The sequence below is a fragment of the Lissotriton vulgaris genome, chromosome 9 (genome assembly GCF_964263255.1).
Source record: "Lissotriton vulgaris chromosome 9, aLisVul1.2, whole genome shotgun sequence".
NCBI classification, from domain to species: Eukaryota; Metazoa; Chordata; class Amphibia; order Caudata; family Salamandridae; genus Lissotriton; species Lissotriton vulgaris.
The window spans coordinates 623,477,647-623,502,861 of NC_141697.1; the positions used below are offsets into that span (position 1 = coordinate 623,477,647).

General features: G+C 42.9%; 1 protein-coding gene across 1 annotated transcript in view; it reads left to right on the forward strand.

The window, feature by feature from the left end:
* LOC147691980 (cytochrome P450 2G1-like) overlaps nucleotides 1-25,215 on the forward strand; it is a 480,027-nt gene that overhangs the window by 1,912 nt on the left and 452,900 nt on the right. Inside the window, exons 2-3 of the mRNA XM_086938270.1 lie at nucleotides 9,483-9,645; nucleotides 10,936-11,085. Of these exons, the coding sequence (XP_086794396.1) occupies nucleotides 9,483-9,645; nucleotides 10,936-11,085 (313 nt within the window). The remainder of the gene's footprint in view (nucleotides 1-9,482; nucleotides 9,646-10,935; nucleotides 11,086-25,215) is intronic.

Consider the following 25,215-nt stretch of genomic DNA (forward strand, 5'->3'; position numbering starts at 1 on the left):
CTGGGGCTTAACATCAGGCCCACACATGGGGTGGAGGGTCAGTAGAGAGGATGAAGAAGGTGGAATTTCCGGTCTTTTTTCAATTTCCGCTGTGAGTTGTTCTGGCTTAAACTGGTTACGTTTTGGGACGGCTACTTTGGAATGCAAAGCCGGAGAAATTTTCAGAAAAAAAAGGAATTCATGCATCCATGCCCCCTACTGTCTGTTCGTACCCAACCAAGAGATCAGCTGCATTCTAAACACCTGTTTCTCCCACGCACACACAACAAATCACGTTCTTCATCTCATGTGTGTAAAATCTTCATCTCATTACAAAAACACCAGATCACTGGCATGGGCCATGTAACATAGTGAATACATGCAAGGACAAACTTTAACCTCACGCTACCATAGTTTTGGTTTTATCAGCGGTGGCCGGCATGCTCGAGGGAGGGAGGGGGTGTCGTGGGTGGGGAATAAACAATTAAAATAAAACGTACCTGAGTGTCGGGGTACCGCCCCGCCTCCGCTCCAGACCGGTCACGCTGTACTGGTGGGTCCGCGTGTTCCTGCTGCAAGAAGCAGCCAGCAGGTAGTTTCCCTCCCCCATGCAACGCAAGCCAATCACAACGCTGGTAGGCGCAGCAGGCGAGCGCTGCAGCCGAGACATTTTCTCTGCATAGAGAAAAAGGAAGAGTGGGCGGTACTGCTCGAGGGAAGTGGGGGAGTGGCTTACACACTGTTGTGGGTACTGACTGTTTGGTCGGCTTCAGTGCCGACCAAACAGTCAGTACCCACAACAGTGGGCAAGCCACTCCTCCGCTGCCCACCAGCAGGACCGCCCATCCTCCCGCCCCTAACCAGGCACAGAGGCTCTTCTGCTTTCTCACAATGCGAGAAGGCAGAAACATAAATGGTAGTTTTTACCGTTTATGTTTCTGCCTTCTCGCACCGCGACAAAGCAGTGGGGCGACACACCCACGCCCCAATAGGGGAGCCACCATTGTTAATTTGTTTGAAAGCACTGGTAAAGGCTGGTTTTACTAATCCACTCAGCTATCAACAAAAAATACAGATCTGGGGCCTCATTTATGAGGCCTTACGTCAGTTTTGCGCTGCGGATGCGTCACTTTTTGTGACGCATCGGCAGCGCAAAACATGCGCCTTGTTGCGCCATATTTAAAAAGTGACGCATCTAGGTAGATGCGTCACTTTTTAAAACCCTGCGCCACATTATACCTGCGTCAGGTTTAATGTATGCAGAGGGGGCGTTCCCCCGCAAAAAGCCTCGTAATAGTGACGCAGTGAAATCTATGAGATTTCACTGCGTCACTTTTAGGATGCGGATGCGTCAAAATCTTGCGCCTGCCTCACAGCAGGCGTAAGACTGACGCAAGGCCTTTCACATGGGGCTTTCCCCATGTGAAAGGACGCATTGCTGGAGTTGCGTCACTTTTGTGACACACTCCAGCAATGCGTCACTTTTGCGCTTACAGATGCGTCAGAAATACTGACGTATCTGTAAGTCCTTGCGACATGATGCGTCATACATTAAATATGACGCATCATTGGTGTCGCAAGGAGTGCGCACTGAAAAGTGACGCATCGCTGCTTTCACGCAGCGATGCGTCACTTTTCATAAATGAGGCCCCTGGTCTTTGCAGCAGGTTTATTAACCCTCTGTGCTACTTTATGGCAAATCAAAAATGTCACTGGAAAAAACTCTCATCTCTCTCTCTTAACAGGAACATTAATCACAAGAGTTATCTAGTCATTATTTTGCTGCCTGATAGCCGGACACATAAGTAACTCTGCAGCAGATGCTTTTAAACCATAGGTTATTGCTAAACACAGTGACCTCCCCTGAAGTCAGCACCCCTCCCCTCCAGGTCATCTCCCCCCTCTCCAGTTCAGCTCCCCGCCTCCAGGTCAGCGCCCAGTGCAGTCGCACCGATCGCACCACCCTAACACCAGCCTTGGATCATACCACACATCTTAAGCACATTTTCTCCAATAAGAAGTGAAACCGATAGGACTCAATTCACAAAGGGATTTTTGGTTGTGAAATTACGTTGACAAAGTTGCCTTAATTTATGGCTGCCAGGAATTAACAATAGGAATCCTGTTGGTATAAATGGACTTACTATTGGCCTAAATACTATTACACTATCACACATTACTCTGCTATGAGATGGGATGAATCCACATTAGTAAATCACACACATTAGCTGGTGGCAATTATAACAGTGTTCTAGATGGTGGCGATATTTGTCTAATTTAGAGATCATAAAAACAACAGTAGTTTATTAATTCAGTACATATTATAAATGACTAATACCTACCGCCCAAGCCATTCTTATAGCTTTGAGGACCCGGAGTAGTCTAAACTGTCACACATGTAGGAGTATGATGGTTAGTAGTTGTGTTGGTACTGACACTGGCAGCGCTGGTAGGCGCAATGGGTGGTGCATTCCCCAGTGACCTCCTGACTAGGGCCCTGGCACTTACTTATTTACAAATGAGACACTGGTTTGGAAGTTTGGACTGCAGGTGTGAATTGAAGTTTGCATATAATTCTACAGAGAGGGAATGGGCAGCCTTAAAAAGTCACATGACAGGTGCAGTAGTATGCCTGGAAAGCTGTGTGCGGCGTGGCTTTCCAGGGGCCGTATTATGCATTTGCATTATTTGCGACCGGTGCACCTTTCAAAAGGTGGGCCAGGCGCAAACAATGCCAATGCACTCTATTTTTAAATATGCGCTGCCCCAAGGGCAGCTGTGACCTCGCGCTGCCCTGGGGTCAGTGCATTCATGTGAGAACACCTCAGAGCTGCTCTGTGTTTTCACAGTGCAGGCGGCAACTGCCTGCACATTCAAAGGGGGTTAGAGATCCCCTTGCAGGCGGGTGTCTGGGTGGTCCATGGGACGCTCTTTACCCCCTGCAGAGGGCTGCTGTCTGGAGGCGTACTGACTGTGCGCCACCTTTTTAATGGCTCATTGTCAGTGCGCCTCCTGAGGGCTTCTTTGACTCTGCGCCCACGCTTGTAATATGGCGCGGGCGCAGAGTTAAATGAACAACCTCATTTTGCATAGGGCACGCCCCTATGCAAATGATAAAACACCCTCTGAAGGTAGCACTGGTGCATTAAGTGTGCCAGCGCTATCGGTATTATAGAAGGGGTTGCACAGGCATCTGCACCCCCTTCTATGATACCAAGGTGCCCCGGGGGCGTGCAAAGTAGGCGCAAATGCCCATTGTTCCCCTTGGGCACATTCTATAATAAGGCCCCCAGGTGTCCTGTAGCACCTGTTTAGGGGGTAGTAAAGAAGTGTAAAGGTACATTCCGGTGGAGATTAGGAAATCCATACATACATGTACTCTCCTGTTTGTGCATTGGCCCCCATAAAGAGAACCGTACACAAGACAGAGGAAAACCCATTTTGATGAATGGCAGAAGTGAGCAACAATGATCTTTTAGTCTTTATTTCATGGTATGTGTATTTCGTTTCCATTTACACATTCCTAAAAACGTGACCACACGAAAAAATGAATTTCTTCGATGCTGCATTAATAGGTTTCTATGTGGTATGGTATTAACAGGGTCTGTTCTAAGGCATCCATTTTGTAAATCAACAATACAAAGCTAGTTTTTACTTGCCTTGCTGTCATTTGGACCACTGCATATTTTGATCTAAAATTGTATGTATTTTCCGATTGTAGCTAATTGGAATGCGGAAGCTCTCGCTAATGTCGGGCAGGAGGTGGGGTTAACCACTACCACAATGAAAGGGCTAGGGTGTGGATGTTAGGTGCATCATCACTGTACCTTGCATGTATGTCCGCTTAAGTTGCATTATACAGCTTCATGCTCCACATGAGAAATTGATTAATTTTTATGGCTAAACCGGAAGCTCCATTTTGGGTTATAATTTTTTATTAGTATTTCATGTTCAAAAACAATGCATTTAAAATATATAACAGTATACTAGTCCATATGTGAAATAAATAATAAATTACATGAACTCATTTCAATATACTATGGAAAGGAAAATGTGTAGCATGTTAATTACACTCAATTAAGCTCCATTTTAATTTTTCTAATTCTCGATTTTCACATTAGCCATAAGACTAATAAATGAAAACATACTTTCCTATCATTCCTATTTTTGTACAAAGAACAAGGTAACCAATCAAATGTAACCATAGTGCATACCATGTATTACGCATACATTTACATCTTTTCTTGGTGCTGCAGTTGCGTGAGATAACTCCTATTCACTTCTTTCCTTTCATTTGAGCTCTAATATAACTGCTTGTTAAGGAGAGACTGATTAATGTCAAGTGACATTTAATGGTACCAGGCAACCTCAACGAAGTCTTGAATCTACCCACTGTCACTAAAAACTATTTCTAACTTCACTAATGAGTTTAAATGGAGGAATCCTCTCAATTCTCAGCAATTCAAAAGCACGTTTTAGCAGTCTCTGGGGAGAGGTTGGGACCTTACAGCCAGAGCTAGCGACTTTGGAGCTGGGGAACCATGTCGGAGCCTCGGCATGAGATCAGCTCCTGTGATTCTGGGCAAATCACTCAATCTCTCCAACCCCACCAAATAATGAATATGTCCATGCGTAAGGTAACTGGTGCTCATGTAAAGCGCTCCAATACCAGCGGGTCGAGTTCGCACTGTATAAATCTTCAAAAATAAAACTCAGACATAGACTATACTTTATTTACACCTTCAACGCTAGAGGAATTCTTGAGTGAAATGAGAGCGAATATCTCCCTCAAGTTAACCTACTTAAGTGGAGGTAAAACACAAAAAAACTTACAACGCCACAGGATAACCAGAAAAGGTAATAGGTCTGAGGAGTCTTATATGGTCACATCACTCACTGAGGATATATGGGAGTTGGAAGGTTGAACAAGAAATGTAGTCCATTGGGACACTTTCACCCCTCACAGAACGTGAGGAGATTACACAAACCTTGGACGACTTAGAAACAACACTGGTGGACAAGTACACCACAGAAAATCTGACAAAAGTAGGGCAACAGAAAAATCATAATAGCTGAATAAGAATCACTGGTATACAGCATGCCTAAGGCTCACGAAGAGGCTATTAAACTCATGAATGCACCAAACGTGAAAAGCACAGTTATTACAACTTAACAAAAGAGGTTGTTATTTCTAATACGAAAAAAGAAAAGATAAAATGCTAAGAGACAAAAGCAAGCCTTGGAGGAAAATGTTGGGATGACATAATCAAGTGTTCAAAAACCCAGGACGTAGAGGGATTTTGAAATTTGATCATCCATTTGTATCATTCTGATGGCAAATATGCTTCAAATGCATTACAAGAAGGTCATTGGACACCATACATATCGAAGCTGCATTATGATGTCACAGCAAGCAACAGTTTTAACTTGGAGCCCACTTATGTCGGTAGTAAGAAAACCTTCACTTTCAAGAAGTTTGCTCCTTTCAGTGTAGAGTCCGCTCAACTTGCTCTGAAAGCTGCTAAATCAGGTTCTCCTCAGGATCCTATTCCAGCGAAGAGAGCAGCCATGCTGTCTCAGCAACTGGCCCTTTTTGAATCTTTCCTAGAGCACGGACGCAATTCCAGCAGAGTGGAAAGCTGCTTGGGTTATTCTGATCCTGAAAATACCATATTCTGCATCCGACTCATTTATCATCTGGAAGCAGGAGCGCGTCCGAGCCCAGAGATGATATTTTTAACCCAAAGAATGATGTCTGCTGCACTGGAAATGGTGTGGGCTCCGAAACACCAGGAGGGATGTGCACGCGCGGCTCCGGGGACAGCTTGCTAGCGCTGCCAGACTTCACCCCGCTCAGGTGACCTGAGCTCGGCAGCAATGCCTGCGAGTGAACCCGATGCAGGAGCGGCTCCCAATGGAAGCAGGGCTCCCACATCATAGTTTGTACTGGGCAGCAGGGCTCTCATGGGGGCTCCCAAATGCTGACCTTACCTCCTGTCTCCCAGCAGAAGATCTCAAACATCCGATTGCTCCTACGTGGCTGCCAACTCAAGCCAAGTGCAATATTCGAAAACAAGCTGTCTCTGCGTGCACATCACCTGTCTACGCAGGCACAGTGAACAGGAGACAGGGAGGGACAGGAGATGTGCACGCATGCGAGCAGCATTGAATGAAGCCAGAGAGGAGACGCCATGCACGTGCCCATGGCCTGTCCGGGTGCGCACATGGTTTGTCTCCCCTCACTACCAAAAGCGACGACAATAGAGTTTCCCCAAGGCGAAGCAGCGCATGCGCTGCGTTCGCTAGACGAGACCTAAAAACTGAATTATTTTAAACTTTTAGGCTCTTCGCCTTGCATTTATGATCCTGCTGCACCGAGATATCCTTTCGGGGAGGATTCATGCGCATTACAAATAAATAAAATAAATAATGAAAACTGGAAGAGTAATACTGATTGTCATGTAACCATCAGGATTTAGGAAATAGGGGTTACCCTAATCTGAAACTGGATAAACCATCCGGACCGTCTAGGCCAAACTACATTCCTATTAACCTTCTAAACGGTCATCGCTATTTACAGACTGTCTTTAAACTCAAACCATTCCAGACTCTTGAAAAGGGACAATTCTTCATCCAATAAATAAAAAAGGACATGTAGAAAATACTAAAAACTATAGAACCATAGATTTACTGGAAACCAAGGCCAACCTGTTAGCTAAAATTGTTCTATTTCAACTGGAAAAATGGATACATCAGCAAACCTTCTTTCAATAATTCAAATAGGTACCAGAAAAGGCTTAGAGACCATGGACAATGCCATGATCTTAAACAAAATGTCACAAAAATCATTTTTAAAGGGACTTCAGTATATACGTGCTTTTTGGAGATTATAGTGCGTTTTTGATTGTGTAAACAGAGTACTGCAAGGAACAGAGCACACTACTTGGGGCATAGCCCCATCTCTGTTAAAAGCCATTCAGAATTCAGATACGGATACATTGGTGAGGATCAAAACTGGATTTGGCGCAAGAGTCAGCAGAAAAAATCATTACAAATCGCTTACTCAAGCAGGAATGTGGTTTGACTTTGTAATCTGTAGCAGACATGCTGACGAGCATTTCCAAAAAATAGTGCAAGAGCAAAAGCACTGAGAACAACAGTCACCCTTGTTTTGTTGTTCCAATCATATTGCGGTAAATATTTACGATGCGTGGTGCATAATTGCATGAAGTGGCATAATGACCTAATTTTGGGAATTTCTTGTAACAAATTTAACTCAAATTCCCCCAAAGTGCGCAAATCATTCTGGCGTAATGTCAATTTCACTCAAATCTAGTCAAATAAATGTGCCACCTCTCATTTCAACTCAGGAGGCTTTTTCTCAAATTAATTCCAGCAGTGACATACAGAGAAATTACATTTCAGAACCAAACTCCCAAGGAAGGAGTATATTTCTGAAAAACAAAAACTGGTGACTCCCATCCCTTTAGAGTTTTCTCTCAGCATAGGAAGGACATTTGCTTTTTTCTGTTCACCTGATGGAAAGGTATTAAAAATACATGACACTGTCAACCCTAAATAGGGCAGGTGGTGTAATGCCCTGCTTATGACACCCCTTAGTCCATCAGGATACCTGAGTAACCTTTCTGTCTATGGAGCGAACAGGGGCTCCGTTTATAGAAGCCTTATAGTTTGTGCATCTCAAAATGGGATGGTTCGACTGAGAGTTTGAGAGATGCGGTACTCCATCATGTTTGTGATGGAGTACCCTGTCTGTCAAACTCTGAATTGGGCCCTGAGTCTGTTACACCTAGTTCTCCCCAACAGCTGGACAGGCTAGTCAGCATGTTAGCCACTTCTATTCAAGCACCTTTTTCCAGGGCCATTCTATTGTGAAATCATTCAGAGTTTAAAGATAAAACATCTAGAAAGTAGCCTCAACCACACAAATATGAGTATATTAGAGTGAGACACTCTAGGGTACATTTCATGGTTACTGGGCCTTCTGGAAGCTTGTAATGGCCCCAAAATATTCCCTACATCCTCAGTTTGTGGCCTAGAACCAGATGCTAACCAATGTGACTATGGGGCTTGGCGTGGACAGTTCTCAACTGGAGGAACATGATCAAGAAAGCAGTTATCACTGTATATAGTTTGTTTAGAGATTCGAGCAGGGCTCTTTGTGGTCTTCAGGTTCACAAAGGACAGCCTAAATTGTGCAGTCTGGCTGCTTATGGACAATCTTACCGCTGTCAGATACATATATATATATGTATGTATGTATATATCTCTAGAGGTTTCACAAAATCTAAGCCATTGACAGAGATAGCAAAAACCTTTTCAGAGTTTTGCCTAAATCACAGGAAATTAATGAGGGTGCAGTACTCAACAGGCATCCACAATTCAGTAGCGGATTGAGTCACCAGGAATAAGAAAGATTACAGCAATTGGTGCCATCTTCTGCTACATGATTTCCTTGAGTTGGACCATTGGTGGGCTCCATTATATATAAATCTGTTGTTGAACCATGTAAATGATCAGCTGGATAAGTTTTACAGTTGGAGACTAGATCTGCAAATCTTAGTGTCTGATGCTTCCATTATATTGGTCATTAGACAGTCCCTTTATTTTTAAGAAAGACATGGATGTAAATATTATCCCTTCTCTATCTGATATCGTAAGCTATCTTGTCCCCCCACCCCCAATATGAATCTAGACTTTAGTGAATCTTTTCCTATCTCTTCTAGCGTCAAATTCTACAAATCAGAGTACCCCCTAAAGGTTGTTTTTCCTATTGGGCTTTCTGTTTTTATTCATTATTTTTTCTGTTTTGTGTATGGACTTTAGTTTGCTTCTGCATCATGAAAAGGGAAAGTTCATGTATTCAGGCTGTTTCATATGTATTAGGGTGTGTATCAATTAGTTACCTAGTTCTGTGTACAATATCAGGAATTACTGGAAATTACGATTTCATATGCTTTTTAGGTGGTTGCTGTAGATAAAAATGCCAGATTCGAGAATGCATAATATTCTCCTCTGTGTCTTTACTAACTAAGGGCTTTCCTTCACTACTTTAGCTAGGAAAAATGGCATTGCTAATCTTTTGTTGATGCTTATGATAAGGCACTGGATACAAAGCAGTTTAAATTGACCGGCTTATCAATGAACCTCAGGAAAAAATCATGTGTTGGGAAGTTTTCAAAGAACTGACCAACCATAGACCTCACCTTTGACTAAAAAGCAAAATCATTACCAACCTGATTGCAACACATACGCGATACATATGTTTGTCTTTTTTAAATGATACAAGCTCCTTTTGTCACCTAAAGGGGAAATACAAATTGTACTATGTGCCTTGTAAAATTACATGTGCTATTAAATATATCAGAAGATATCAGTTGCTTGTTTTCTGAACACCTTACTTTGCAAAAACAATTAAATGTGGAGGTTCCAATAATTGTCTTGATGATTTTTTTCTCTTACTTTTTTCCTTATCCCCACAGCTCAGTAAAACGTATGGGCCAGTCTTTACGCTGTACTTTGGCTCTCAGCCAGTGCTCGTGCTATGTGGGTATGAGGCGGTGAAGGAAGCGCTTGTGGATCAAGGGGACAACTTCAGTGGACGAGGAAACTTCTCAGTAATCCGAATGGTCTCCAAAGGATATGGTAAATAATTCTACTTTATCATCATCCATGCAGAAAATATAGAATCATGCTGCTTTGCACCCCATAACGAAGTTCTAAACAATTTTGAGATCTTTGTCCACTGCTCGCATGTCTTAAGTTCTGGGTTAAATGCTATCCTGGGTACTTTATAATGCATTTTTTTCTTAGGTATTAACTTATTTGTGCAGTTCTTTTCTGTAGCACATAAAAAACGTCATTTTAGAGAACACACTTTCACTATATGTTAAAAAGGATCAGTCGGTTCTGGGTCATACATAAGGGTTATAAATAAGGCAGAGAGAGAAAAAAGAAACAAGACACATTGTCTACAAACCTCTGGAATGTACAACCTGCTGGAGTCTGGTTTGTTAAAACATAAAGTCATGAACAAGTTTTAAAATTGGTAGATCCAGAATTTTGCATGACACAGGTATAGCCCTACATATTCGGGTCTGCAAGGTACTAGTCTGATATGTGCAAATGATAGTAAGTTGACTTTAATCATTGAAGCTGCAAAACTGAAATATGTGGGTGAATGGACTTAAATAGAATCTTTAAAAATTGTTGATGGCAGGAGATTTGCCTGGACACGTTGTGAGATATTTGAATGGTGGAATAATGCATGGAAACTGCAGCATGCAGGGGCCATCTTTAACTTTGAATAGCAACCATTATGTTTGTATTATCTCAGGTGAAACTAAACGTCTTTGGTGCATATGAGAATTTGCTAATAGCAGGAAGGGTTAATTTGATTGTTCATAAGTTGATATCATGGAATCAGCCGGTGGTTCTAGGCAGCATCTTTAAACCCATTCATTAAAATCACAAGTCAGAGTAATTAAGATAGACACAGTTTGATGTTGGACGAACCAAGTGAAAGAGCATGCATCATGTGGAGGGGAGCCTCGCACTAATGGGAACAAAACTTGATGGGTCATAGTTTGCAGCCCTTTATAGAGGTAAATATCATTCATTGGTATCCTAAAACTGTTATGGCCTCCTCAAGGGCTAATGAGTGAATCCAATTAAATGGTGGCATCAATTAAATAAATCATGATCAGAAGAGGTCTAGAGAGAGGATTGGACATTTTCCTAATGGTGACTGGTCAAGGTTGTTGCCAAGTCTGTGCTATGATTGCATTTCCTAGTCCAGGTGGCCAGATGTACAGCTAACCTGGTACAATATACAAGCAAGAAGACTTGAAGTCTACCCAACACGACAGGCAAAATGTTTTGCTGCTGCATTATTTACAACTGTCATATTCTTAGCTTTTCCTGTCTTCTCTTCAGGTGTTGCAGTGAGCAATGGAGAGCGCTGGAAGCAACTTCGACGATTCTCTCTCATGACCTTAAGAAATTTTGGAATGGGAAAGAGGAGCATTGAGGAACGGATCCAAGAGGAGGTCCAGTTTTTGGTGGAAGAGTTCAGAAAAATGAAAGGTACTCTCGCTGTCACACTGAGTAATATTGTTCCTAATTTGACCATTTTGTCTGCCTCTCTCTTTATCTCTATCACACACACACACACACACACACACACACACACACACTCACAAACTCACTCACTAACTCACTCACTCACTCAGGACACAACCTAGAATCCAACAAAGGGAACTAGTCTATTTGCACAGATTAGGAAGGAGTTACAGAGGAAATCAGGACACGGAGTCTCCACAGACATTGCTACTCCAGGCTAGAGTCAATTGCCTTCAATAAGTGGGTTTCTACAATTCTGCAATCAAAATAGGCACACTATGTTGCCTGAGTATTAGAATACCAATGGATTCTTTGAATGTCATCAATACGTAAATGGAACGTGTTAAGAAAATAAAAAATAACCGTTTAACTTTCATTTTTAAAAGTAGGTTATGGTCTCTCGGACCACTGCCTGGTAAGCATGGGCGGAAAATCCGTTTCGCTCGCGGATTTTGCGGATTTTCGGTAAATTCGCAATCCGCGAGATTCGCGAATCTCCCGCAAAATCCGCAAATCCGCGAGCAGCGGATTTTGCTCGCACTGTTCACGTGAGTTCGCGGCTTCCCAGTACAACTTCGCGCCCCGCGAATAAGTGCAAAATTGCAGAAATACGATTTTAGCAAAACTGAAACTACTTACCAGGTTCAAAAGTTCAGGCTCATCATTAGTAGCCATTTCCTGTAGTGCTTCCTGAGGGGCCCCTCCAGAGTTCAGTTGCCAGTTGCAACTATTATGTGACCCTGCTCTGAACCTCAGAATAGTTACACATATGCCACAAAGGTCCTGAATTACAGCTAAGGGAGACAAGCAGGAGCCAGGCTGGAGGTTCAAATCCATTAATCAGCCCCTAATTCATTATTGTCAGTTGGGGCAGGGCAGGTGTTGTAACTAATTTTGCAACAATGAAAGCACTTAGCAAGTTCAAAAGATCACTAATCAGGAAGCACTAAGGAAGCAGGTGCCAGCTAAAAAAATATTCTGTGACACATTAATCAGCCCCAAATTAATTCAGGTCACTTGAGGCAGGGAAGGTGTGCTTGTTGCCACAATAATGTACACTGACTGGACAACCAGAGGGTGCTGTGATGAAACAGAGGGTGGCATGGGTGGGCCAGAGGGTGGCATGAGTAGTCAGAGAGTGGCAGTGGTGACAGAGAGTGGCAGTGATGAAGAAGAGTGTCCCAAACAGGCTGGACACGTAGAAACAACAAGTTCGCGAAACTTGCGACCCGACAGGTAATTCGCAATTTGCGACATTGTACAAAACCCTCGCGAACTCGCAGAAACCCGCGCAAACACAAAAAAAAAAATCCGCAAATTCGCGAGAATTCGCGGATTTTGCGGATTTGCGAGTTCGCAAATCCGCAAAATTCGCGAACGCGAGATTCGCAAAATTCGCCCATGCTTACTGCCTGGTCATAACACATATTTCCTTCAACTTTGACAAAAGGGGATGCTTCCTATTTGTGAATAGTCACCACCACCCTGGAGTGTAAGTAAAATATTAAAGTTTTGCATCCATGATTCGGTCGCAAGACAAACGCAAATAGCACTGCAATTCAGTAGTAAACATGCACCTTCCAAATACCGAACTGCTAAACACAAATTGCGGTTTGGGAACATGTTACCGAATCACAATTTGTGTATTGAATGTATGAAAAAGCTTTTTTTCGGTTGGAAATAGCCTGATTCTAGGATTTGGGCCATTTCCGACTGCAAAAATGCTTTTGCACATATGGAACTCAGATTCAAGAAATGGACAGGAAGATCTTTTATAGTGCAAGACACTCATATTTGGAAGGCTATCCCTGCAGAGATCCATGGTAAGGCAAATCTATTAAAATTTATAAAGTTCCATTTAACTTAAATCGTTTCACAGTAATTTGCACTCTTGTCTCTGGGTTAGAACCTGTTCACTAAATGAGTATCTGGTCCATAACAGTGACCTAAGGTTTCGGTTGAACTTTGATTGCTAGCCTCCCAGACAACACAAGTTTAAAAAACAACAAAAAAACAAACAGACCTCTCTTTAACTTTACTGATACACTCAATGTGGTATAGAATGTATGTCTCATAACAAGCACCCTCCAAAGACAACATACTTGAGCTTGTCTTCTCAACATCACCAATAGTCTATGGAAGAAGAAGTCTTCAAATTGTGGGGCGCAGCTCCGGGGGTGGGGGTTAAAAGAATAGAAACACCTCTGGGGGCACGTGCTCCACAGAAAGATTTCACCTTTACATTATCATTCCGACGTGACGCCATCGCAAACTGACTCTCTCTGATTGGAGGCAGCAGTGAGAGTACCCAATCACTGTGTGGAAGCGTCAACTCTAAGTCTTGTGTCACCATGAGATCATGGTGCCATCCCTGTGTTTAGGCACTCCTTTGGTTCTCAGGAAATGAGACTCCAAGAAATTTCCAGAAGTTCTTGCAATGAATTGTTTATTCATTCATCTTTTAAAGTAGTTCATATCATTTCTAATTTTCACAATGTAAATATATTCCAATATTTCATGCTCCAATGCATTTCGGGCGAAAAAACGTGCCCTTCATCGGGGAGCTTCTGCAACAAAAACGAGACATAGCACTAAGGGGGGGGAATTCATCATGTGGGCTCACAGATTAGTAACACAACTATATGCACGAGCGCTAAAAGTAAAGTTTACACTAAATCATAGTAAAAAAACAGTGCGCGTAATGTATTCAACATCAACTCAATAAACATGGCATAGAGTGAAGACACCGATCGTGTCAGAGCGATTAATGTAAAACGTGAGTTAAAAGAATGTGGATAGTTTATACAAAACGGTTACGTGTGCTGAAAGAAAATATATACGTGAGGAATGCTCATGAAAAGATACGCATAAAAGCGCGAGTCTATAGGTGTTATTACATGCGATTATAAAACGTGTGTTAAGACGCGCCGCGTATTCAAAGTAAAAGGGTTACATGCATACCGAGTGGCAGGCATTGAAATGTTTCCTCGGTAACTTACTATTCTCGGTGTGTTTTGAGGCTCCGGTCATCGGTTTCACAGTCTTCACGTTAGGGTAGACAGGAAGTGTTGTGAGTTAGTAAAAGTGATGGTGACAAAAGGCGGACTAAGGGGCGTGTGGAAACTAAAGACGGACTAAGGAATGTACGAAAAACGGTGGGGCCATCTTAAAAGGGAAAGTGCAAAGGACAGTATAAAGGAGGTTAGGGTTAAGTAAAACAAATATACCAACAGTCAATCGCATTTCAGGAACAATGTCATAAGTTCAAATAAAACATGAAAATTCTAAACGGTCATTAAGACCATTTGGCTTCATAGTTTGCATACGGTAAATCCAGGCCATTTCTCTTTGAAGTAGGTGTTTGTTACTGTCCATCCCTTCGATCTTTTGCACCTGTTCCAGGATCAAAAACTTAAGTTAGGATACATTGTGTCTATTTTCATTAAAGTGTGTTGCCACATTAGATTTGAGGTTTTTAAGTCTAATGTTCGATTTATGCTCGTTAATACGAGTCTTGATTTTTCTCTCTGTCTTTCCGATGTAGCATTTACCACGGGGGCATTTGATTAGATATACAACATTAGTTGTGTCACATGTAGCATTCACAAAGAGTTTTACAGGAGTTCCTTTCATGGGGTGATTCACAACTGTTCCCACAATAATATTGTTGCAGTTTCCGCAATTTTTACATGGTCTAGTGCCTTTACTAGGCGATCTCTTTTGGTGTTCTTTTGTCAGTATCTCTTTCAGGTTGGCACCCCGGGTGTAGGCGAATAGGGGTGGTTCTTTGAAGGTGGTTCCAAAGTCTGGTTCAATGCTCATAATCGGCCAGTGTTTTAAAATTATTCGTCTGTAAGATGGACTCATGTTCGAAAATTTGGAGACTAGTACCATTCTGTCGGTCTGTTCGCGTGGAGTTTTGGAAAATAGTGTTTCCCTTGGAGTCTCGACGGCCTTTTTTTTAGCGCTTTCTATGAGTGTGGTAGGGTATCCCCTGGTTTGGAACCTCTCTCCCATTTCCTGTAGCCTGATTTGGGTTTGATTGGGGTCAGATGTGATTCTTCTGATTCGTAACATTTGGGATGTGGGTAAATGTTTTTTTAGAGATCCTTGATGGTGGCTAGAGAAATGTAGAGCGTTGTAGAGCGTTGTTGCGGTCTGTTTTTTTACGTCAACTCTGACATTCCTCCAATCAGCAGCATAGAGGCAGGAATTGTCAGCGAATTATACTTCCATTAAAATGAAGCTTGAAAACATACGCTGCTTTGCAGGGAGAGCGTTGCTTCTTCCCTGCCCTTCGCCTTCTTTGCTGGTGCCGTTCACATCGGTTCATCTCACTTCTGGCTAGACCTCTGAAGCAACTCAAAGCGTAAATTTAAACACATTTCTAAAAGATAATATGAATTCCCTACTCCCCCATCCTCTCTATACTTTTTTTTGCCAACCTCAAATACAAATTGAGTTTTGCCTCACAGCATGACGTTCATACACACATTCTCACTCACAGGGGTACACACTCAGACAAGGCAGACATTCTTTCACACAAAAACATACACACATGTAGAACAAACATTCAACAGTTATCCAGGCTGTCCATGCATTTGAAAGAGTGAAAGGTTGAAGAAACTTGGGTGGGTTTAAAAACCACCAGAAAGGAATGGAATATTAGTGACACAGGATGTAATATCCAGAAAAGTAACGGAATGCTTTTACTTTCGGATTGCAGCCATTGAGTCACTCCAGCTGTACAAATTATGAGCTGCATCAAAAGGTTGCATTCTGGAGTCACCTCTGTCGCTCAAGGGCCAGGTGACACTGTCTTTGCTGAGAATCTTTCTAGAAGGCAGAGGAACACCCTGATAACTAGACAAAAAGAAATCATTAAATGCAATAAAGCTGGAAAAAATAGAGCACTATGAGGTCTTACATAGGGCACAACTGCACTGTGCAAAGACTGATTATCTATCACACTTGCACTTTGCTGCCTCAAGGCCCCAGTTGGGAGTCTTATCTCTGTGACTCCTGGCGTTTTAACCAACAGCAGTTTGTAGTCTCCAAATCTGCTGTAATGCAGGTATTTTCTGAACCTTAGGCAAACTTACATTTTACTGATTGTTATTGTATAATCCATAATAACAAGGTGTTTTAGGCCATGTGTTGTAGCTTTGCACTCCCTCCTGTTTATTTGTGATAATGCAGTCAACTTTAATGAATTAAACTCTAATAGTTGCTGTGTATTCCAATCCCAGTTCTTAGTCAAGGCGACCAATTTGATTGCTTACACCAAGGCCCATAGCAACTAAACTGCTTTCACAGGAAAATACAAAATACACATATATGCTATTGGGCATTCCATTTGATTGAGTTTTATCTTCAGAGCAAAGACCTTGCCCGGAGAATGATGTGATTGCCAGGTCTCCTAACATTCTGCTTGTTTGCTAGATTGAGCTGCACTGTACTAGATGGGGTCCTGAAAGGTTGGGTTGGATGCACTGACCTGTGGCAGTTTTCACTCAAAAGAAAGTTTCCCTTCAAAGCTTGTTGCATGAGGTATGTGATTTTGGGCCTAATTTGCAACTCCCAAATCTCAAATTTACAAAACACTGTGAAAGTTGTTACACTATTACTATAACTGACTGGGTTAAAATGGTTGTCAAAGATGCAAAATTCCATCTGCCAGAAATGTTGTCAGGGGGGGCTTGCCCTAAAAAGGTTTGAAGACCTCTGATCTAAGGCAAACCACCCATATCCCAGGACTGGCTGACTATGTTGCCATTCCTAAATCCCTGTTTAGGATCCTGCCAGTAAACCAATGTAAATACAAAAGGAGAAGACCAGATCTTTTAAAATCATTTACAAAGATAACCTGATAATGAAACTCATCTTTTTATCCTATCAACTCCACGTCTGATGCCATCACACTTTTAAACAACTTCACCACATTTTTGGAAAGCTTTTTGAATGTTCACACCACAATTACAACACACAAGTGCATGTCAAGGTCTTCTGCACCCTGGTACTCAAATTACCATGCTGACAATAAACGATCCATCTGCAGACAGGAAAGTAAATGCAAGTAAAAGAATTCCCAAGGACCTCTTGATTTGGATGTCTCCCCTTGCAACATGCAGATAGCTCAACACATCAAGCAAAGCTAAGTACCGTATCAATATTCTCCATGAAACCGCCAACAGAAGCTGAACACTGATCACTATAATCAAACACTGAATCAACGCCCTCTGGACATACCTATTCCTCACTCCACAGAAAACTGCAATGCCATAAACCTCTTCTTCTATGAAAAAGGGCAGACTATTCATCAGCACATCCAAGCCAGCTTCATCTCTTATTCTCACCCCTTCCATTAGAATCCCACAATGGTCAGCCTTTAAAGCCCTTTCGCTCCCATATCTCTCTGATATACTCATGTCTCTGACAGCCACTTCTTATGAAGATGATGCCGTAGCATTGTCCTTCAAATATTTTCTCTCTGGTGTTGCTCTCTTACCCATACTTACCACTGTCAATGCTTACTTCACCCAAGGCATATTCCCATAAACTCTCAAGATAGGCCTGACCCTACCCCTTATTAATCAATCATAGACATTTATAGAGCGCTCTACTTACCCGGAGGGTCTCAAGGCGCTAGGGGGGGGGGGGGGGGTGCTGCTACTACCCGAACAGCCAGGTCTTGAGCTTCTTCCTGAAGGCGAGGTGGTCTTGGGTCAGGCGCAGGTCGGGAGGGAGGGAGTTCCAGGTCTTGGCGGCCAGGTAGGAGAAGGAGAAGGACCTTCCTCCTGTTGTCGCTCTTCGGATGCGGGGGACGGCGGCGAGGGCGTGACTGGCTGATCGGAGGTGACGTTTGGGAGCGTAGAAGTTGATGCGGTTGTTGAGGTAGCTCGGGCCTTGATCGTGAAGGGCTTTGTGTGCGTGGGTGAGGAGACGGAAGGTGATTCTCTTGTTGACCGGGAGCCAGTGCAGGTCTCTAAATTATTAAGATACAATACTACACCCTGACGACCTCGCCAGCTACCGCCCATCACTCACTCACTATTCACTGGCTGCATCATTTAAAAAATCAGCCTATGTTCAACTCCAAGATCACATTAATACTAACCATCTCCTACATGACCACCAGCCTGGCTTCAGATCATGCTGCAGCATGGAGACCTCTACCTTATACATTGCAGTCGATGCCTTCATGACCACAGATAAAAATCATGCCTTCCTCCTGATGCTGCTGGACCTCTCTGCTGATTTTGACACAGTCCACCATCCCACCCTTATACTTCAGGAGCCTCAAATGAGGTTCACTGGAAATGTCCCTCATTGATACTCTTTTGTCTTTCCACCAATACCAGTTTGTTCACAGTGGCTCCTTCAAGTCACAAAAGATCCTTATCAACTATGGAGTCCACAAGGGTTCTATGCTGTCTCCTCTCATCTGCTGCCGTTAGATGAAGCCACTTGGTGCTCTACTCAACAGCATCAAGATTCACCCAAAAAACTAATATCTAAAACCTCAAACACTGCTTGGACGTCATCCAGACCTGGATGTCCAGCACCTACCTGAAGCTTAACACAACAAAGACTGAATTGCTGTTATTTGACAAGAAATCTGGCTCACTGGCATGATCCTTGATGGCTTTGCACCCCAGTTTTCATTAAATGGCAAGTAGCTTGGAATCACCCTGAACACCAACCTCCACCTTTAGGAACCCATTGCCCACAAAACGAGCTCTCTTGTCCTTGTACTCTCACATCTGAATGGTGGTAATACCCCAGGGCATACCCCAGGGCTCTGCTCTTAGCCCCACCCTGTTCAATGTGTATGTTCAGCCCCTGGCTGAGGTGGCCAGAAGACACGGATTATCGCTCGTATCCTACGCTGACGACACTCAGCTGGTGGTGGCACTAAACAATGAATGTGGACCTAGTACCCAAAAATTCCAACGCACCCTCGTGGACATCACAGAATGGATGACAGCGAACTACCTTCAGCTCAACGCTGGTAAAACCGAGGTGTTGGTAGTAGGAAAAAACACTAAAGCTTGGGGGGACAACTGGTGGCCAGCAGACCTAGGACAGCCACCGGAACCCAAGGACTGTGTAAAAAACCTGGGAGTCTGGGTAGACTCCGCCCTTAAATTTACTCAGCACACAAAAAAAGTGGTAGCTACCTGCTTCGGTATTCTAAGAAATCTCAGTCCCATCCTTGGATTCTTCGACAACCAAACCCGTCAGACGATAGTACAGGCAGCCGTCCTCTCCAGATTGGATTATGCCAACTCCCTTCTCCTAGGGACTAACGTAGCTGAAAAAGCTAGACTCCAACTTGTACAGAACGCTGCCGCCAGGGCACTGGTAGGCACCCCCCGCCACGCGTCTGTAACCAGTACTCCCACTAAACTCCACTAGCTCCCAATGGAGAAACGAATTCATTTCAAAACACTGTGCCTAGCATTTAAAATTCTAAAAATGGCTTCCCCACCCATGCTCAGCCCCCTCCTGTCTAACTACGTCGCCCGACGTACGTTACGCTCAGAAGGTCAAAATCTAGCAACAGTACCTCGTATCAAATTATCCAGGATGGGCGGCCGCTCCTTCAAGTACGTGGCCGCAAAGCTTTGGAACGACCTCCCTGACCCTATCAGAGGGATACAGGACCTGAAGTCCTTTAGGAAAGCGATAAAAACTCACCTCTTCTGCTAGTCTCCCTTCCTTCTCCTGACCCCACCTTCTGTCCACTCCTCTTACAGTAAGCGCCGGGACGACCCTTGGCTGGGGCAGCTGTGCGCTATACAAGCCCATATAACATTAACATAACATTAACATTAACATTAACAGTAATACCCTACTCCAGAACCTTACAGGCTCCACACTGGATGCTGAGCTCGTCATGACCACATCCGTTCCCGTGGAACGCTCAGCACAGCAGGGGAATTATCCCCACCTGTGAGCATTCCACGGCTCATGACGAGCTGAGCTTGTCATGAGCATCCGGAGCGCCGTGCCTCATGACGAGCTCAGCTCGTCATGAGCATGGATGAGGATAATAGCAATTCTTAAGGAATCACTATTAAGGAATCGCTATTCCTTATGCATTTAGGTTTCACAAAAATATTAGCAATTCCTACACATTCGTTTATTTGCTCATCGCAATTAAGGAATGCTTTCCTATTCATTCCTGTGGGCCTAGAGGCCCATATGACTGAATGGGACAGTATTTGCAATTTGCGATTACCAAATTGGTAATTGCAAATTGATCATGTAATCTCCAGTGTGCAAAGGGCCAGGCTGCCATATTGCACCCCCAACAAAGGTACGTATGCACATGTGGTGCACACAGTATGCACCACATTGCACTTTGACAAAATGCATGTTTGTGGATTTTTCAAAGGAGTCGCAATTTACCATCAACTTCGTTAAATATCGATAGCAAAAATATCGACGACTTATACCTAATTATAAAAACCACAAATATTGAGACACAAATATCATTGTTAAAAATATCGATTTTTACCTATATAGCAAACAAAAATATCATAAACCAAGATATTGTTACCTTTAAGTAAACACAATATATCAAAAATATCAATTCACACAATATCTACTACAATAATTGTGCCAAAATATTCAAATAATCATTAATAAATAGATAGAAACCACTTTTTGCATAAAACAAGTACTTCAAATAAACCCAATATTTGTTATAAACCTATTTAAATTAAAAAAATCACTAAAAAAATCATTAAAAACTCGAGTGAGTAAATCCAGGCCAGTTCAAGCAGTCTAGTTTACACCTGAGCTTCGTGACAAAAAAAGGCATTGTAAAAATTTGGAGAGACGATGGCGACGGACTCACCTTACTGATGATAAAGAGAAATATAGAACAGCCCTTACCCAGTACCACAAAAACATAAAGTTAGCCCGGATATCCTATATTACCCACTAGCTAACTCATATACCTAAAGCTTTGTTTCAGATTCTGAAAACTTTCACTAATCTCAAAGCCTGTGATCTTGTGGAAGTTTCATCTCAAATCCTCTGTGATATAGCTATTTTATACAGAAAATGGATACCATTCATAGTAAGATCGCCTCTGCAGGCAGCTCACAGCTGGGTGCTTTGACTATAGAACATCCACCTTGCTTGATGGTAAACTCATTGGTATGTTTCTCTCCTCTAACTCTAGAGGAGGTGGAACCCTTAATGTGCAATGTGAAATCAGGCTCGCCACTTGATGTTATATGTGCCAAAATCTAGTCCTCTCTTGCTAAACAGTTGGCAGCCCCAATCTGCTCTTTACATAATTTGTCACTGAAAGAACGACAGCTACCTTTGGCATGGAAGACGGCACAAATTATTCAGATCTGGAAAGATACCAAAGCTCCTATGGAAGACCTCTCTAATTTACGTCCAATCTCTCTCCCACCTTTCATGAGCAAACTGCTGGGAAAGCACATTAATAAACATCTGTCAGACCATATTGAATCGGCAGGTAGCCTTGATTAATCGCAATCAGGCTTTCGGCCAAAACATAGCATCGAAACAGCTCTGGTGGCTGTCACAGATAACATCAGGCTACAATTCGATAGCAGTCAATTCAATGTCCTGGTGTTATTAGATCTTCCTGCCGCATTCGATACGTCGCCCACCAGATTTTGCTGAGGAGACTGGAGGAATCTGGTATTGGAGGAGTGGCCCTGCAGTGGATGACTAGTTTTCTTACAAATTGCTCCCAGACCATGAATCTGGGGCTGTATCGTTCTAAGTCTAAATAACTGACCAAGGGAGTGCCCCAAGGGTCTTGTATAAGCCCCACCTTCTTTAACATCTATATCGCTCCCTTGGCCACACTCCTAAGGAATTATGGGTTCATCCGGATATCATATGCAGATAACACCGAACCTACCTTTTCTTTCAAGACATCTCTCCAGACAGCTCAAACCACCTTCTCCTCCGGCATGTTGGCCATCTCTCAATGAATGTGTAATACATTTTTACAACTAAACGCCTGAAAGTCTGAGATCATGCTATTTGGAGAGGCTCCGCTGCTGTGGACCCCAGAGTGGTGACCAAGAGAGCTAGGGACAGTCCCAGTACCAAAGACAATGGTAAAGAAATCTAGGGGTTCTTATTGAGCAGACCCTGACTAGGAAGGAGCACGTGACTCACACGGATAGCTCATGTTTTCATGCACTGAGCCTCTTAAGAAGAGTCTTCCCCTTCCTTCCTGATTTTACAAGGAAGACTCTTATTCACACTTGAGCAGATTGGACTACTGCAACGCTTTGCTGATTGTTGCCAATGAATCCTCTCTGGATCGCCTACAAGTAGTGCAGAATATGGTGGCTCGCTTAACACTGAATGGCCCTTACAGAACTGCCTCACTACCCCTTCTCCAACAGCTCCACTGGTTGCCTGTACGCAAACAAATAAAATGTAAGGTTTGCTGCATGGCACACAAAGCAGTGTGGGGTAAAGGACCTATTTAACTGGCCGATAAACTCAATAATATAGGTTGCTGATTCATGTTCTTTGTGTAGTTTCCAGTGCTCATAGTTACAATTCTTTCTGCTTATTTCACATCACAAAGCCCCTATGCCTTATCTTAGCCAGGGAGCTTGCTGTGCTCCACTGTTGCAGAGCAGGGATAGCACTTGACAATTGAAATTTTAATATACCCTAGTCCTTTTTAGGTTTTCTTAATTCTTTTAACTCTGTAATTCCTTAATTGTTATTTTTATGATGAAGCTGATGTATTAATATCATATTGTATTATGTACTTTTATGGCTGTAACCTGCCGAAATAAAGTGGTATTGACTGACTGACTATTGGGGTATGTCTCAAAAAGATCATACCAGGGCCATCTCTAGCGCTGGTGGCACCTGGTGCAACAATCTTTTTTGCCAGCCCCCACTCCCCATGACCTCCTTCTCGAATTCTCTCACTACCATCTGGCAAAAGTGACCCTCATCTCTCCATAGCCCCTCTCTCATGTACATTTAATTTGCAGTGGCGGCTGGTGACATTTGAAAGTGGTGAGGCGTAAAACACTTGTGGTACTTCACTGCGGCGAGCGAGCGTAGCGAGCTAGCCTGAACCATCTATAGGGGGCGGCGTTCTCTCCCGAGAAAATTTTGAAAAAAGAGTGAGCAAATGGTGCATTTTCAAACAAATTTGAGAAAACAGGAAGGTGTCAACCACTATGAGGTCTGATGACAAGGCACCAGAGCCAGAAAGCAGGCAAAGCACTGCAAACAGTACGTGTCCTTAACCAAACCAACTTAAACAGGCAGCTCGAACATGCTGTCACCCCCTCTGCGGCACAATACTGCATCACTGCTAGAGAGACTCAGCATTTTGGTTTTTAGCAGGGTCTATGGCACATCCCAGCTATTACATGTATCCCTACTTACACACATTTATTGATTCATACCGCCCTCCTGTATCCCATTACCTCTGTGCCTAACTACACCTCACAACGGATCCTTTTTTCCATACCTGTGCCTGATGCCATTTTCTTCTCTTTTTTGCAATCACAAAAGCAATCAATTTCTCTACATTCCCACAATAATCTGTATTAAGGTAAATTATCAGTTACAAAAAGACACACTTTCACAATTATTACATAATTATTACATAATCACAATACATATCAGCAAAAACGTGTTACACCTACACGTCGGTGCCTCCCCCAAGCCTCAGAAGGTAGCTTGAGGTACCGGCGGAAAGGTGAGTCAACATGAGATTACACAATATGAGTGCTATACATATACTAAGATGACAGCTTTGGCAATTATTTCATGTAGCTTTAAAACTTTGTGATATAGGACATTTGGTACCTATAATAGTTTGGTGTCAGAGTTAATTTTCTGAGTTTTTTTGAGGCTTAGCCCACTTAGTCTGTAGATTGACCTTCCTCATAGGTTTGCCTCTAGATATAGGGAATTTCTTTACAGGAATGTTCTTTGGGCATTGTTAAAAGCTCATAATTTGCTGCTTTATTGTGCTACATTTCTGTTTTCCTCCCTATGTCTTTGTAGTGCGGGGCCTCTTATAACCTGAGCATGGTCCAGGTGAGGTGAGGTCTATTCCCCTACCATTAAGGGTGAGCAATTTATTTTTTCATATATAATTGTGTTTGGGTGACACACTATGCATATGTGACTGACACATCAAATATAGCGTTAATGATGTAACACTTTTCTTCACAGAATTCACAGTAGCCAAAGTGATATGGAGGTTTAATGTCCACGGTTGTTACAGGTTGTACCGTATTCAACTAGTTTTATCATACTTTATTTCTTTGGTGATGGTGGTGATTTTCTTGTTCCACTACTAGGAGTGCAACTATTATAAGAGCAGAGGCCCTGATGAATTCCAAGGGATTAAATACCTGTCAGGCAGAAACATGTTGGCCCATTTCTAGACAGATATTTGTTACTGTCTCTCTTGCACTGCTCTGGTTTTTAATTAGGAGGCGTGTCTTGTCCGTAGAATAAAGTTGTTAGAAGGAGGACATTCCATCCTATTTTAAGTCACTAATTTTTCTGTTGCACTTGTTTACTTTACCATCAAAAGATCAGTCATCATGGACAGTTTGTTTATTTTGGTGGACCAAATCCTAAAACAGCAATAAGGTGCGGTGTTTGATGTCCCAATGATCAGGGGACCAGCCTATTATGCACCTGGGTTTGGCCAAATGATAGGACTGATCATTGAGTCAATTTGATGGGAAACCTTTTACTAATTGCTCTGGATTAGTCAGCCATGTACGAATAATCCATGATGTGCCGGTCTATTCTATGCATCTAGTGTTCACCCCTCTCTCTTTTTTCTGAAATACGCTGTCTCTATGTGATATGTACACTCCGAGATCCTGCGGACTCGGTAACGACAGTGCAGCTTTAGAGTTTAGCTGGTAGACCCCCTGTGCTTTGTGTGTTATATATCAAGCAGGTTGTGTGTTCAGGTTCTATAGCAGCTAGATTCTGACTTTGCTGAGCCATAAACCAATTCTGCACCTGCACCTCACCCAAACATCACACCTCACATGTCTACCAATCCGCTGCGCCTTTGCAGTGCAT